At 43.6% G+C, this 16,376-nt stretch overlaps 1 protein-coding gene across 3 annotated transcripts; it reads right to left on the bottom strand.

The window, feature by feature from the left end:
- Positions 1 to 304: 304 nt before the first annotated feature.
- Positions 305 to 15,433, bottom strand: man2a2 (mannosidase, alpha, class 2A, member 2). 3 transcript variants are annotated; one of them, XM_085779603.1, is made up of 23 exons: positions 14,507 to 15,433; positions 13,921 to 14,178; positions 13,667 to 13,811; positions 12,254 to 12,425; positions 11,901 to 12,028; positions 11,363 to 11,536; positions 10,678 to 10,864; positions 9,615 to 9,792; positions 9,100 to 9,302; positions 8,333 to 8,515; positions 8,021 to 8,135; positions 7,832 to 7,902; positions 7,541 to 7,706; positions 5,770 to 6,006; positions 5,457 to 5,579; positions 5,070 to 5,184; positions 4,630 to 4,763; positions 4,389 to 4,530; positions 3,905 to 4,038; positions 3,556 to 3,633; positions 2,894 to 3,088; positions 2,672 to 2,785; positions 634 to 2,160 (listed from the first exon to the last, which is right to left on the bottom strand). In XM_085779603.1, the coding sequence occupies exons 1-23, from the start codon at positions 14,636 to 14,638 to the stop codon at positions 2,008 to 2,010; spliced, it is 3,537 nt and encodes a 1,178-aa protein (XP_085635729.1). In that variant the 5' UTR covers positions 14,639 to 15,433; the 3' UTR covers positions 634 to 2,007. The 3 variants fall into 3 exon arrangements, with proteins under 3 accessions (XP_085635732.1, XP_085635729.1, XP_085635731.1); XM_085779606.1 differs by lacking the exon at positions 3,556 to 3,633 and having other exon boundaries at positions 305 to 2,160; XM_085779605.1 differs by lacking the exon at positions 3,556 to 3,633 and having other exon boundaries at positions 2,672 to 2,788.
- Between the last annotated feature and the right edge of the window lie 943 nt (positions 15,434 to 16,376).

Here is a 16,376-nt window from a genome sequence, read left to right as displayed (position 1 = left end):
GTGTATGTGTGCACATACAAGAGTTTCTTTCTCAACTCTAGTTGAATGTGGCCATCTTCCGACTCCGAAATTTGAACATCAGAGGAAAAAAACATGAAACAGCATCGTCTCTTTCCACAAACTTGCAGACCATCACTGTCCTAATCCTTTCTTGTTAGTCATACTGATCTTTTGTTGTAGCAGTTGGAGTTGGAGATGGTGAAGCCAACGTGTCCCCTCGAAGACAACCAAGCAGCTACTTGACAAAGCAAAGTAAAATCTATTTCTCTAAAAAAGTGTTTTTTTTCCTGGTTTGTTTTTGGACATCTTCCCAGAGTATTTTCACCACTATTCATTTGTGCAGCTTTTTCATTTTCTTTAACCCACCCAAGCATTTGTGCGATTCATTATCACACAACAGACATGTCAACATAAACACTCAAAATCAAAGGTTTCTCTAGTGTTTTTTTTGTTTTTAGAGAATACTTCATTTGGTCACTGTTCCAGCATGAAGACACAATACTCTCCAAACCCAGTGTGAGGTCTTGACTGTCACATTTTTCTCCCAAATGAAAGCTTTCAATGCACTGAGCTGCAGAAACCTTCATTATACAGAAGGGGGAGAGAATTTAATTAACAATTTCATTCAAAGTCAAATGATTCATTACTATGATTTTCAATTTAAAACTGACTTTCCTGACATTTTGTCAAATGAAAAGTGCATTAAATAATTGAGGCCCTGACAAACAAAAAACTCTGCGTAAGGAGGAAAAAATCATTTTTAAAAGTTGATTGAACTGTCCCTTTAAGTCAAATGCATCATCAGGAAGCGTCCTTTTTTGATTCCAGATGTGACCTATTGCTTCGACACAGACAACCAAACTCATCATTGACACTTAACAGTACTATGAATGGTCCCTGATAGTGAACACCATAACCTCGATATTCCCTCTCCTCCCAATACAAAAGGAAAACCTAAAAGTATTAACATTAACATAATCCTCAGACACACACACCCACACATACACCCACACACACTGCTAAATCGGCTGCGTGGCATATATGAGGTATAGCACAGGAATGACAGACAGGGGTGTTGTATAGCACAGACCTTCCACAGGTTTCCCATCGGCGGAGAGGAAGCTCGGGGAGGAAATTAAACGAGGGGCAGAAGGTCTTCAGACTATCTACAAGCAGGAGCAGCGGACAGAAGGTAAACAGTCATCCCCATATGATTAATGATCACATTGTTATCGTGTGGCGGCCGACACGAGACTCTTGGACTCAGACGTACGAAAAGCTTAAAAGAGCCGCAGCTTGGGTCTGAGATGGAGACAGAGGCCACACATTCTCTTTGCTGCATTCGAGTCTGTCGAAAAAAAAAAATATTCAACTGCGGTCGACATTAGATTTATAGATACAAAAACAAACAGCTGTGATGTGCGACTTCTTCACTGCGTACAAAAAAAAGAAAGAAAATTGGAAACCCATACACCAAATAAAGCTTTGTAAATTGCACTCTGATGTGGCACGAGTCCCAACCCCTTCCCCCTCGTCATTGGGATATTTACATTCAGTAGTTCAGTCCAGGATGGAGCGAAGATAGAAAAAGACACAAGTTCTTACAAAGAAGAACTTAAATGAGATTTCAGTTTTCTATTAAAGAGATGCACAGATACTCGGGTCGTATCTGATGAACGATTCTGGCAGTCTCCGTTTGTTTTCCGAACGGCTGCTGCGAGTTCACCCTGGTTTCGCTGCTCTCAGAGATGTCGTCCACGGTAACAGCTATCGCCTGCCCCCTGCTGTGCAGTCAGTCCTGTTACAGTGGACCCTTCCTCTCCCGAGCTGCATTGTCTGTGGTTCTGCTTGACGTAACAGAGAGACCCAGTCCCCTCTGTGTCCAGTATGTGGACCCCTGCGTGGGCCCGGTCTTGGTCCAAGGAGTTCTCTGGGTTTTTTCTTTTTTTTTTTCCTTTTTTCTTGTTTTTTTTTTTTTAAATTGCCTCGTTTTGGTCCGGACGGCTCTTAGCGAAGTTTGAGCTTGAAGGATGAGATCTCCATGGGATCGAGAGCGATGGTGGAGTCGTTGGCCAGAGGCGTGCCAGCGTGCATCAGCGTCAGGGACATGGGCTGGAGCAGCTGCAGGTCCAGGTTCTTGAACAGCCCCGATACACTCAGCTACAGAGGCAAAGGAGAAAGGAGGGACAAGAACATTAGGAGGTAAAAGTATAGTAAAACAATTTAATAAAAGTACTTAACTAGATAGAAAACATCTGGATTTAAAGTTTTACTTACGTTAAAATAGAAAAATATCCATAACATCATTAATTATTAAAGGTGTGTTAACATTTAAGATGTATTTCCATGCTATAGCTGGTTGAGTCAGTACCAGTTCTGCTGGTACCAGCACTGCTTTATATTAAGTCCAGAGGTTAAAACTGTTACAGAGCACCATATTTAATTAACTGAAAATGTTAAGTGCATAAAACTTAACATAAAAACTAACTAAAAGCTGTGTTAATGGTAGATATGGTGACTAAAATGTACAATTGTTCCCTCTTGAATAAAGTGGAGTGGGGGTAAAAAGAAAAATAGACAGACGTAGTTAAGAAAAGTACTGTACTTAGGTTCAAGTATCTAAGTCTGACTTTTGTGCAAGTGTGTGAGTGTGTGTGTGTCTAACCCTGACCTGTCCTTGTGTGGTGGTGCAGTTGAAACCCAGGTTCTGAGCCTCCAGGCCACAGTCCAGCGCCAGTCGGTGAAGAATCAAAGCTGTGTATGGAGATGGAGAGTGGGGGTCCTGCTGCTCACACACACACACACACACACACACACACACACACACAAGTTTCAAAGTCAACACATGAAAGAGAGAAAGTCAAACTGGTTTCTGATCAGTGCGTCTCATTACCTGGCTCTGGATGCTGCGCAGGTTCAGCAGGTGGAAGTCACAGGGGAGGATGGACTTGAGGGGGGCGAAGGTTTGCAGAGGAGGGATGCCGCGTCTTTTGGGCAGGACGGGCAGCGCCAAGACCTCGTGGTTCAGGATGGCGTTGGTCATGTGACTGAGTATTGACGGGAAGCTGTTTGTTGCACTGTCCGTCATCTGGAGGAGGCAGAGATGGATTAAAACCTGACTTCAGTTGCTCTGGTTTTTGATTTAGTTCATCAGTCTAGAAGGTTTATTTCTAATACTAAGACACTGTGCTAATCCATCTATATTGAGTCTGTTACAGCAAAATCTATATGATGTCAAATTTTAAACTAAGAGTGCTGTAAACATTATGTTTGATGTTTGCGCCAGGCAAGAACAACTTCATCCCAAGTACCATCAGCAGTTTTATCAGAGCAGGATGATAAAACTGCGACCAATGCCTTCCTTCCTCTGCCAATGCGAATTCATTTACTTGATGAATGACATCATTTGTTACGTTCAATTGTGCTGTCGTGAAGACGGAGAGCTTTGACAAAGACTATGAGATGGAGGGAGGCAAGAAAATAGGAACTGGAGCTACAAGTGTAGACTACGAGTCGAGCTAGCAAGCATCCCCACTGTTGCCAAGGCAACATTACCTCTTGAACTCCGTCAGTCAAGAATTTGGAGAGGAAAGAACGAAACAGGGAAGACAGTTTGGCAAAGAAGCCATCGTACTGAAGGCAATGGAACGGAAAAAGAAGAGAATGGAAATAAAATTAGAGAGTGGGGAGGATGACAGAAAGACAGATGGGTCGGTAATGAGCGTTGAAAAAAAAAAAAGATACAAAGAAAGGTGTTAATGAACACAAAATGAAGGACAAAACACAGTTAGGTTTCACAAGCCAGTTCAAAGAGCAATTCAGCGTCGTGGTCTGGTGTGATGTGCAGGATTTTCAAGGGTGTTCACCCAGCTTCAATACCCGCCTCCGCTGTCATCTTACTGACCTTGTTGCCCGTGGATCGCCTCTCCAGCAGCAGTCGGAAGCGGTTGGCCGTCTTTTTGTTGTCCTTCAAACCCTGGCCCAGTCCGCGATTATCATCTTGCATCAAACGCCGGTCCATAATCACCTCGAGCTGGCCTGAGGGAGGAGACAAAGCGAGGGACAAGAGCTCTGAAGCAACGCGGCCGTGCTGAACTTTCAGACATCAGACATTGATGACGACAAAGACTTTGAGCTCTCCGACATTTACAAACGCCCCCATTGTTCACGTAACCACGACAAAAGGATTAGCTCAGCACACAAACATGAGGATATGAACCACTTGGCTCCATGGAAACCTCTTGAGGGAGAGATAAGACATTCAATACCGTTCCATAAAAACGGTAGAGACAGTAAACTAAAGAAAATACATTTCAGAAATAACCCTTTGTTTTTAAATTCAGAAAAAAATCACACAAAATCAAGTAAAACACTGAGAAGGTACAGACCATTCTCCAGGCTGCTGACACCCAGAGACTGAGCTGTGTGCAGTGTGAGGCGGTGGTGGCTGTCCTGGATGTAAGCCTGGCTGGGCATGGGATAGAAGTTGGCCTGCAAGGGAAGCTTCATGTAGTGGCGTCGAGGCTGCATCTAAACACGGAGAACCACACAACATGTCAAACTGATGACACTGTTTATATTTTCTTTATATACTGTCAGAATATCAAAGTTATTCGACATGCAACCGACCTGGAAACCATTTAGGTCTGTGTAGAAGACGTCTCCAGTCTGGATGTCGGTGACCAGGCGCATGGCCAGCTCCTTGTTGGTCTGATCTCTGATGTCCACCACGGTGGTGATGTCAATAGAGAAACCATCCACCCCTAAAAATACAAAACAAAACTCTTCACAACTAAACATGGGCCCAAGAGGAAAGTAAACTGAGAGATGAACTGTAAATGTGGGCCAACTGCTGCTTAAAATAGTAGCATGCAGCTCAGAGTGAGAGAAACAGGCAGCAACAGTATCAGCTCAAAAAAAAAAAAACCTAATTGAATAATAGACTGTCATTTTGCTAAACATATTGAGCCTGGTTGAATTGTACCATCTGGTGCTTTTAACTAAACATGAAGAGCCTCAGCAAAAACCCATTTGATTAAATTTTTTTGGCAGTTCCACGTGTCTATTACCTGGCACGTTGTGGATCCGAATGGTCTGCTGAAAATGTTGGTAGTGAGCCACCACCTCGGAGAACAGAGGGCCCTCCACAACGCGCACCACAGGTGGCTCTTTCTGGTTGTAGGGCTGAAAGCAGGATGAGAGAGAGCGGGATCGTGAGGAGAAAAAGTGCTAAAAACGGTAGATGGATGGAGAGAAGTGGGAGGATCTACCATTGGAATAAGTAATAATATACTCAGAGGCAACTAATCCCCTCCACACCTGTGTATTGTTTTAAAAAGAAAAAGAAAAGATGAAGCAACCCTGCCTTCCTGCCCCGAGCTTCCCAGCGTGATACAACACACGAGGGAGACTCTATCAAAGCCTTCTGAGAGATAAGTAAACAACTGAAAGAATACCTTTGCTTTGCCATCAGGGAGGAAGAGGTAAGCCCCACTTTTGTCTTTAGAAGGGCGAGTGCCGTAAACCATGAACTGCATCTGAACCTTCACTTCCTGAGGATCATCCTTGCGTTTGATACTCTGCAGATGACGAAGACATTCAGAGGAGGAGAGAGTGAAGGATAAAGAAAGCAAATTAGATGAGAAGTTTAAGAGGCAACAGAAAGTGCTATGGGGGAGAAATCAAGCTCATGGTTTTTACCTCAGAAAAATCAAAGTTAAACACTCGATTCGGATCAACGATGACCTCAAAAATAGCAGAAACACAAACCTCCAGGAGGCCGGTTGTTCCAGAGAAGCCAAGTGTGAGAGACTGGCTGCTGATGTAGAAGGTCTGCGGGTCAGACTGCTGAGAGCGGACAGGGAGGGGGTCTCCGGCTCGGGCAGTGGCTCCCCGTCCAGACAGCCTGAGCAGGGTGTCGGAGCGGATCGTCATGGGCGAGTCCGGAGAGTCGTACAGATGGAAAACAGCCAGGCCCAGAGGCGGCAGTCGAACCATGAAGGTAGCCTGGACACAAGGGTGGAGGAACGGTTGGATAAGTATAAATGACAGCAGTAATGCAAAATAAACTATATTTCTGGCATTTTGCAACTCATTAAAATTCATTTTCGTTTTTAATCATAACAGAAGCGTTGACCAGAAGGCATTCATTAAAAATTAAAAGCATTTAAACATAAGCGACGGTGCGCTGTAATTAAAATATGAAGAGAGATGAGACTGTTTGTATTTCTCCAATATTCAAATTCAGGACTTTCAGAGGGCGGAGAGAACTTCATTTGTGCAAAATAAATTTGTCTGCAGAGCTGCAGCGAAGCGAACTGGATATTTTTACTTCTGTAGATTCAATATATGATTTGAGTCGATTCAGTGGGCGTGGGGTTATTTTGGTGGCTGTTTTTTTATTTTTGACAACAAAGTGCTGGCTTGCAGGCAGACATCAAAACAAAGAGAAGAGAAGACACTGCACACTCTTTTTTTCCTGTCCTGTTCTATCCTCAGTTGACAGACACACACACACAGTAAACAATCTGGCTCTTATTGTTTGGCTTAAGGACATTTTGACATTTGGAGCCAGAGGGGGCCAAACCTCCCACCACTCAAATCCACCACCTGAGCTACAGCCACCCTCCTAACAGTCAAAATGTTGAGTCCTGAAGGTTAAGATTTGCTGAAAGTAGGAATTTAAAATGATGGCTACATGCTCTGAACAACACACAAATATTGCATAGTAAAGATTAATTCATTAGGCATCAAGACATCAAGGCATATAGAGATAAAAAAAGACTGCACCACCAGTTCAACATGACACTCGTGTAACATAGTGAGACTCAGGACTGACTGTTTAATAAAAACCAAGGAAAACACAGATATTGTCTTTTCCATTGCATACATTCTTCTTCCTTGTCAAGATTTGGTGCCTACAATACCCACAATGCACCTCAACTGCAAACAGTTTGGTCAGTGATTCAGTCTTGCGCAGCTGCCAGCTCTCATTTTTGTGACATTATGACATTATGACATTATGAAGTTACGTTCAGCAGACTAAACAGACCTGATAAGCTCACTTGTGACTCCACAGCGCCACATTTTTTTCCCTTAGCAGCTTCCAGCCCGAAACGATGCTGACTCAAGAGACATCACGTAATTAGATTTCCCACAGCTCCCTCCTGTGCCAGAAAAGGCATTATACAACTTTAACATATGGTGTAATGCTCCCAAAGACCTGTGTGCACTGGCCATGACAAATTCCTTCACTGCCTCTCTCTCACACACACACACACAGACTTCAACCGTTATGCAAAGTACTAGTGAAGCAGCCCTCATAAATGCAACATGAAGAGACTTTATAGGCTTCAAGTCTACACTCTCTCTCCAGCATTAGCACATAACTATAATGACTTTGTGTTTGAATTTGAGCGCTGTCACGATGCTGTTGAGAACACAGCGGCGCTGGTGGCTGAGCACCGCTGCTAATCAAGTGATGTGTCAATTCCACTACGTCCAACGCAGCAGTTCCACCGAAATGAATTTAGTTTCTTACCTCAAATACCTCTGCACTCATCTGACTGGCAGAGCTCCACTGAGCGCTCAGCTGCACGGGGAGGGTCTGTCCGTCCTCGGTGAGCACCCGCACCCTGACGGTGTTGACCAACACGGTCACGACACACAGCCGCTCCTGCTCGATGGGGTTGAACAGGACCATGTACCTGGTGGGAGGGGGTGAGGCGGGGAGGGGGGAGGAAGAAAAAGCAATCATAAGCACAGGTTGGTGGAGGAGTGGCAGAGGGAAAAGGCAGTGGAGATGAAAGATGCAAGGGGATGAAGGCCATACCTCGGTCCTGCTGGGTCCAGCTCTATTAGAGTGCGCTGAGGCAGAGAGTCTTGAGTAGCACGCCTATCATCCTACAGAGGAAAAATATAACATAGGAAACCAAGTGTCTACTCAATAAGGCACAAATATGAGGGGTTTTGAAAAGTTTATTACACGGTGGCAGAAGTGTCACTCCATGCTTCCTCTTACCGTCTCCAGGAAGGGCTCCGTCTGGTAAAAGCGATAAAACTCTTTGTTCTTCATCACCAGGAAATGAGCAGCATTGATGATTACTCTCTTCAGACCGATGAGCGAACGCAGTAATCTAGGGAGGAGGAGGAGGAGGAATCAATGGCTTACTGCAGCAGTCACACCAGATGGCTTTTCAATACTTTTGCTTCAAGGTATTGAATGGGAGGGGGATTACAGAGGGAGGAAGCAGAGTTTCCTGTGCCATACAAATGAAAGAGTTTAACCTATCCAATCCATACCGTCATTCCGCTCTAACCCCCGCATCCTCACCTGGTGCCGTAGTCGATGACAACGTTCTCCTTCGCGGTTCCGGTGATGGCGTCGTGATGCTGGAAGAGGGCAACGGACCGCCTGGCGTCCACCAGCAGGGCGTAGTCTGAGACCGGGTAGCGTCCCTCCATGCCCGCGTGTCGAGCATTTGCAACCGCCAGGCTGTAGAGGATCTCTGCCCCCCTAAAGGAAACCGACAATCATCACTGACAAGTCCTTTAACCTAACATCAGGTAGCTTTATTTAGTCAGCTAAAAAAAATGTGTTGCATTAGTGTACCGTTTTAGGATGACTGCTGACTCTTTTTCCTTTGTACATTTAAATTTGTACTCACTATTTTTGTGTCAATATGAACTAAAGGTGTATTCATACACCTAATTGAAAGGTTTGACACATTGAATACGGTATAAGAAAATACAAGTATCTTGTTCAGATAGTCTGATCAGGTGCTTTGTTATATTTGCCTGTTTATCTGTATTTTTTTCCACATCTGCGATTCAGGAAGAGTTTTTCAAAAAAGCCTCAAACAGCATTACGGTAGATAAAAATATCAACATGGGCTGAGGTGTGGGTTAGTGAATTCAAAGTCAGTACATCTGGGTGCCTTTAGTTTGCATACAGGATCCTCCAAGTGCAAATATTTGCCTTAACCTTGGATGTGACACCTACACCTTGTTTGCAATGCAGATTAAGTCGTCCTTTTCGGGACTCACTTGCATAAACAGCAACAGTATTATTAAAAACAATCCACAATAATCTGCCCCCACCTGAGGTGCGACTCGATCACACGGTCTAGGCTCTTGTAAAAGGGCCGAGAGGTGAAATATCCGGTCCAGTAGTGGTCTTCACGGTCTGCGTAGGCAAAGAAATCTCCACTTAGCACGGGGAAATCTGCAGGTCTGGATCCCGGGACCACTCCATTTGCTTTGTATACAGCATTGAAGTAATCTGTTAAAGTCCCAAACTGAGCCTGGAGACAGATGACATGTTGGAAAAAAATTATATATATACACTATATATAAAAAACTTTACTCAAACACAACAGGAGATATAAAAAGCCTTCATTATTATGTATGATCCTTTCATCTTAGATCACATCCTCCGAACCAAACATTGTGATAGATTCTTTGTTCTGTCAGCAAGATAAAACACCGCTGCATGATTTATTATCACAAGAAAAGGTTGCGATACAGTTGAGACGCGACACAGCGAGACGCTGGAAAACAAAACGTATATATATTTGGCAACACGATTGATGACAGTCGACAAATTATTATCTCACCTGTACATGCATCTCTGGGTGAGAATTCATGTAATCAAAGAGCTTCTGGTAGTTGACGTACTGCTGATCCCACTCGAGGGCCTTGTCATAGCGGAAGTCATCTCCCAGAGGGACAAGAAGCACCTTGCTGCGGAAGAGTTTGGACTTCTTACGGTACTGATCCAAGAGCGTGTTTGCCCTGATTGACAAAGAGAAGCGAGTTATTGAAGAAGAAAAAAAGTTGACATATCTTTTGGCATCCAAACTGTCCTGCTTTGCAAATGCCAGTTTTGTAGGAAATCACTATGACCTTGGAAAAGGGAGGATCCCATTAGCCCTGGGGTGTTTTTCCATCAGCCACTAAAATGTACTCTGGAAAGTTCTTAAGGTCCTTTAAAAGCTGCGTAATGTGACTGCAAGACTATCTGCAGTCTGTGTCCCTCCGTTCATCCACGCTCCCCGGCTGGCGCAAGTTCAAGTTTAGTTTATTTGGAGAAGAGCAGCACAGAAAACACTGAAAGTTGCAACAGCAGGGACCAATCTGCTGTGGACGCATGTGTGAGCAGCTGCGGCCAGATTTCAACATGTCAACATGTAACAAACAAAAACAAACTGGGGGGGGGGTTGAGGATTATATTCAATAATCAGTTTTCTAGCTGATTATTTTCCCAAATTCTTTGGTCTGTAACAACAAAACCAAAAGACAAAAAGGGGGAAAAAACACAATTATTGTTTCCTTAAGCCCAACCTGACATTTTCAAATGCCATCCTTCTACCAAATATAACAAAAAAAGGAACCATTCATTATCTTTAAGAGGCAGGAACAAGAGAATACTTGGCATGTTTTTTGGTGCCTTAAGCAAATAATTAACCATCAGAGTAGGTGACATTTAAATTTCTCACATCAACTTCACGGTAAACTGACTAATTGTTGCAGCTCTAGTATACACCAAAAATAAAATTCAAAAAGAACACTGTGGCAGGTGATTGACTGCTCTTGCTCAAACAGACATCCTTAAATCTATTACAGTTACAGTTATAGTAGTAACTTCCAGTTAACATAACTAACCCCCACATGCCTCACCTTTCTGCTACGTTGGCTTCCACCACCGTTTTCGGTGGCACTTTCCACGGACAGTTTATCCGACCACCTGGTAACCTTTTGAAGTCAAACTGGCAGCAGATTTTGGGATCTGGCCCACAAGTGTGAGGCACATCGTAGCTGTAGAACGGCATCATGTGGCAAAACATGTCTGTGCTTGATCCGGCATCTGTTAAAGCAGTAAAGTGGAAAAAAAATGGCTTCAAAGAGACAGTAACCTCAAAAACACCAAATAAAAATGCAGTGATGCAGAGGGCTCTGCTACGTGTAAGAGAGCCATTTACAATAGTAGATGCATCAGTGCTCATAAACATAGTGGCAATTCAGATTCCTACAGTATTATCTGGGGGCTCTCAAACGTAATTCTGGATAGGACAGCTGAAAGTAAATGACATACTAAAAAAGACATTAATCAATAATATCTAACTGATGTATTTGAAGGTTTTTCCATTAAGGACAAAAGGGTATTACATCTTCAGCAGACATCCTGTTCATTGAGAAATAATAATGGAGATATCTCATCTGAAGCCATTACGTACTGGTTGTCCTTCCAAAATTTCCCCTCTCTTTCTAAAAGGCCATGACAAGTTATATGACTCATCCTGCAATGAATTTAACAAAGATGAGCACATGAATCAGATGACATTGATGGCGCTGGTCCACTCACCCCAGGCCTGCCTCCACATAAACTCCAGGCTGCGTGTGGAGGCAAAGTGCTTTTTGATGGAGTAGTGAACCCTCTGTATGAGCATGCTGGTCAGGTTAGCCCTCTTTAGCAGAAAGGGCATGGTGGCACTGTGACCAAAAGGGTCCACTGCCCACCCACTGTGAGGAGTTATACCTATGACAGTGAGAGAGAAGCAAGTACTTCAGTTTTTTTTTTCTTTTCTAAATTCAGATAAAAAGAAGCAACACATCTTTCAGGAAATCCTCCTCCTCAGCAGGAAGCAGTGAAAGTCACACAAAGTATTTTATCTCCCACTGTGTGAGAGGCTACACCTGCTCCGTGCAGGATAACAAGCTCAGATTTCACTATGAAGCACTATAAAGGGAGAGGAGGGGTGGGGGCACTTTAACTTAGATTTTAATGTGAAAAGAGTTGGGGCTAAGGCAAAACATTTCAGACAGAAAAAAGCTTCTTAAATATTTTAGCATCGCTCCACTAAATGTCAATGAAGAAGAAGAATTTAAAATGGATTGTGTACCCAGATTTCTCTCCAGCCACTGATGGCCTTCGATGAGCTGGTCTATCATGGCAAAGTAGTGAACATTGGCTTCATCCGTCATCACCCATCCTCCCGTCACAATCTCTAGCTGCCCTCCAAGGATCAGTCTGTTGAAGAGAGAGGATTAAGAAAGCAAGGTAAGGATAATCCTGCCCTAAAGAGGCAGAGTCACATTAACCAGATAACGAGCAGCTATTTTTAGAGAATCCACAGGCTTGCCAGCAGATACAATGAGAAGACTGTACTTAACGGCCAGAAGGCAGTGAAGAAATCTCAATTAATTCTCAGATTGCAAGGGCAATAAATGGGGGAATCTGTGTGGTGTGACTCACTTGCGCACGGCCTCCTGTTTGTGTACGTCTGCAGTCTCCCACCACTTGGAGAAGAATGAAATCTCCGACCAGATGAACTTTCTGCGAGGATCCTCAGGCAACTTGGCCACCATGTTGTTCAGAATGTGCTGCGTCTGGTCGGTGAAGTATTTGTCGAAAGTCTTGATCCAACCTGACAAGACGAGATCGGATCTAAAAACAATATCCACGCAACATTTGGCAAACAGACGGTCCAGTAAAAAAAACTGAACGGCCTGACCCAGAACACACTTCTGCCCCCCCACCCCCTCAACCCTTCCCCTCCCTTCATCTGGTGGGCCGACACAAAGAGAGGAAGACAGGGCAGGCAAAGAGAGTCAGCACTGTGAAAAAAGTGCTGCAACAGATCAAAAATAAAACTCATATTTTATTCAAGTAGAAGTGTTCCCCTCAGAAAGCTATTTAGCAGAGTGGTTTCAAAAGAAGTGACTAAAAAGCACCTTCTATGCATTTTTAGCTTGCAACAATGTCGAGTACCTCAGCCTATAAATACCTTATGAAATACTTATTTCAAATATTATAGGATAATACATTTTTACAAAGAAAGGAGCTGCACATCATTCTGGACCTGTGCAGTATCATAGATACTGTCAGATGATAGTAAAGTGAACTACAGCTACAAATGTCTATTTAACATGTCTTTTTAACATTGCATTGTTCATTTGTTTGACCTGCTTACCAGGATTTGACTAAAATCCTGAAAATCTTTTCTTTGCATTGAGCCAAAATTAGCCCATTGGCAGAAAACCTGCTTTCATGTTTCTTTAGTGTGAGTTGATATTATGATGACATCTGGCTACGAAAGCTCACCACGGTCTATAAACCTTAGACATTGCTGCATTAAAAAAGAAACGTCTTCAATCAAATTTAGCTTTAAATTAAGTCTATTCTTACTGTACTTGCAGCCTGTCAGCATATCATTAACTGTCACGTGAGTAGACACGTGGCAGGTTGGTAAACAAGTTTAATGGAAATGTCAGTCTAAAATAAAATCTGAGTCAATCCTACGTATAAATAGCTACAGTTTTCCGATGCCAATATCTTTCTAATTCCATTGTTTGTGACTAAGCCGTCAATCATGCCACCATTATGCTAATAATAAAAATGAGAATGAATGAATCTAATTTTGAATGATTTCTATGCCCTCACTACCAACCTCCGGCTCAGGAAAGGTCTGACTGTACCTGCTGTGTTTCTTTCTTTACAAATAAGATGCTATTTTTAATCCCTTGGGTTCAGACACACTTCAGGCTGAGTCCTGAGGAACCGTTTGATCAAAAGAATTTAAAGTCAGCACTGAGACATGTTTAAGATTCAGCTTAACTTTCGCGGTGTGTGTGCGTACTGTAGATGCGTGATGCCCTTGCAACTCACCTGGGTCGTTGTGGGAGTGAGGGACCACAAACACTTGGAGCGGCTCATTGTCCCACTCATCGGGTTCATAAGTAATGTCAAAGCCTTGTTTCCACACGCCACCATCAGGGTTGTCAAATTTCAGAAGAGAGTAAACATCCAGCATCTACATTGAAAACACAAACAACCAAAACATAAGAATTAACACCTCCCATGTAAAAGCAACAACAACATAACACATGTTGGTCCTTTTTGTAGAGACATTGTTAGCACACCTGAACGTCCGGTTGACCATGGCTGCCTACAGAGAACTGGCAATCCTGGGGTTTGACGGCGAGGAAAGTGGGGCGACCGTCGAACGGTAGGACCCAGGAACCATTGGCACTTCTGAATGGCAGGTGGCCGCTGGGAGACACAGCTCCTGTGTCTGTGAGCTCCATCACAGAGTCCTTTATGTGACTGATGATTTGGTGGTTTTCCTCCAGGAGCTGCTCCAGCTGCTCTATCCGGTTCTGTAGAACTGAGATTTGGCTCTAAAAAATCCCACACAAAAAATAATAAATCACACAGCTGCGCAGCATCATAAAACATCTGCGGATCAAACCCACATTCCTCTCCCCTGTTACGCAGAACAAACTTCAGTTTTAAAGACTTTGAAGCAGACAATCTCTTATAAAAGATTTAACTGAGGTAACAAATGGCAAGATTTCTACAGTGCAATATAAGTGCATTTTGTGACATGACTATTAAGATCTGAACAGTCAACAACATGATATGCAAAAAGAAGTTCAAACATAACAGCAGAAAGATGTTTTCATGCAATATACATATTTCCAATTCCACTAGAGCAATTATTCTCACCCGGGGAAAGTTCCCGCCATTCTGTCGCCTTGCAGGGTCATGCTGGACTCTATCCAACATCAGATAGAGTGAGAATACAGCCACACAGAATATGGCCCCTCCACACACTGTCACCTGTTTCCTCAGCTTCATCCTCCTCTGGAGCAGTCTTCTTTCCGGGGTTTGAATTAGAAAAATGACCTTGACTGAGTTGAGGTGGTTTTTTTTCCAGCGCAGAGGAAAAAGTCCTTGAAAAGCGGAATGCAATCTGTCACAGTGCGAAAATAAAAAAGGGAAAGTAACCAACTACACCAGCGTCAATGGTTCAGTTCCACTCCTGCGATGCCTCCAGCCTCCGCTCACCATACTGAAGACCACAGTGAAGGGGGGGGGGCTACAGAAGTGATCAGCAATAGCTGGCAAAGTCTGTCAGCTCTGGCCAAACCACAGCCACCGGTGGGCTCCTTCAAAGTAGCCCTTGTGCTCAACCATCCAAACCGATGAGATTGCAGGAAAAGAAAAAAAAAAGTGCCACACAGAAGGGGCTTTAGACAGTGAGTCTAGTGTCCCTGCAGCATGATGTGCGTCGCTGTGGGCCTGCTCTCCTGGTCCAGTCCCCACTCCCACAGCAGACTCTAATCCTGCAGTGCAGCCGGAGTCCCCTTTTTTTTTTTGCTCAGTTGGCCTCCAGTGCCATAACAGTTTGCACACCACGCTTGTGGCGGTGCAAATAAATAGGCTGACAAAAAGACCAACTTGGCTCGAAGCTGTAGCTTTTCAGTCAAGTCTCAACTCTGCCCCCGAAGCAGCTCCAGGAATTAAAATGAGACAAATGTCATTCTTCTCTCAGCAGTGTAGTAACTGCATATCTACTGAAGCAGCATGGGCGAGCGTCTGTCCTCGATCACAAGCGCCAAAGTTGAAATCACATCAGAGGGTCTTCTTCAGCTGTTGGACAAAAAATAAAAAATAAAAAAGATTAAATGGAGCATCCAGAAAAAAAAAACCCAAAATGCATATTCACCCTGCAATTTCAGGACCAGGACTGTCACTGACAAGAAGCACAAGTGACAGGGGCTTTGCTGGAGAGTGAGAAATACTTTTTCTTTGATCTGACAAGTCAAATCAACAGCGTGGGGAGCCAAGCTGAGCAGAGTAGCCTGTGTGTTTCCTCACAGAGCTAATAAGGTGTTCTTGTTTCCCTCTGTGTGCAAATCCAACACAATCATAATCCGCTCTCTTCTCAGGCTGGGACTGGACTATCCCTGAGCATTACCACAGAGAGTTGGGATAATAATCTGACTCAATGGCACTTACGTTTGCTTTGACCGACTAAAAATAAAAAAATAAACACAGCTTCAGTGTCAACAGGAACTACGACTAACTTTACTCTCGGTCAGATGACTAATATTTCCGGCTGGACAGCCTTTGTCAGTTTGGGGGTGGCTGACAGAGATAACCAACAACGACTACACTCATGTGACAGAATAAAGAGCCAGCCTATAGCTTTTTTTTTTTTTTTCCTTTTTTTTTGACATGTTAGCATCAAGGGAGACATTCCTACATATCGATTATAACTTAGGCAATCTATCAAAGTCACGGCCAATGCTCTCAGAGTTACTACCTGGTGTGTGGCACCTCTGTTAAGGTTTAACTTGAATGACTTTTAAGTTAGTTGCTGAGGCTGGGCAGTTAGCCAGGCAACAACACTGCGCTGCTGCCAAGTTGAGACCACTTAAATACCCGCATATAACCTCAGGTACACGACAGCTAGTAAACACGTCTGACTGCTTATTCCCTCAATTCATCAATCAAGGGTAATATACGGCGTGGGACTGCCTCAGGTGTAATAACGGGAACTGTATATGACAACTATGCTGCTAAACCAGCT

Source organism: Trachurus japonicus, chromosome 6, assembly GCF_045865225.1.
Source record: "Trachurus japonicus isolate A0001 chromosome 6, Traja_1.0".
NCBI lineage: Eukaryota > Metazoa > Chordata > Actinopteri > Carangiformes > Carangidae > Trachurus > Trachurus japonicus.
This window is presented reverse-complemented; position numbering and strand designations above follow the sequence as displayed.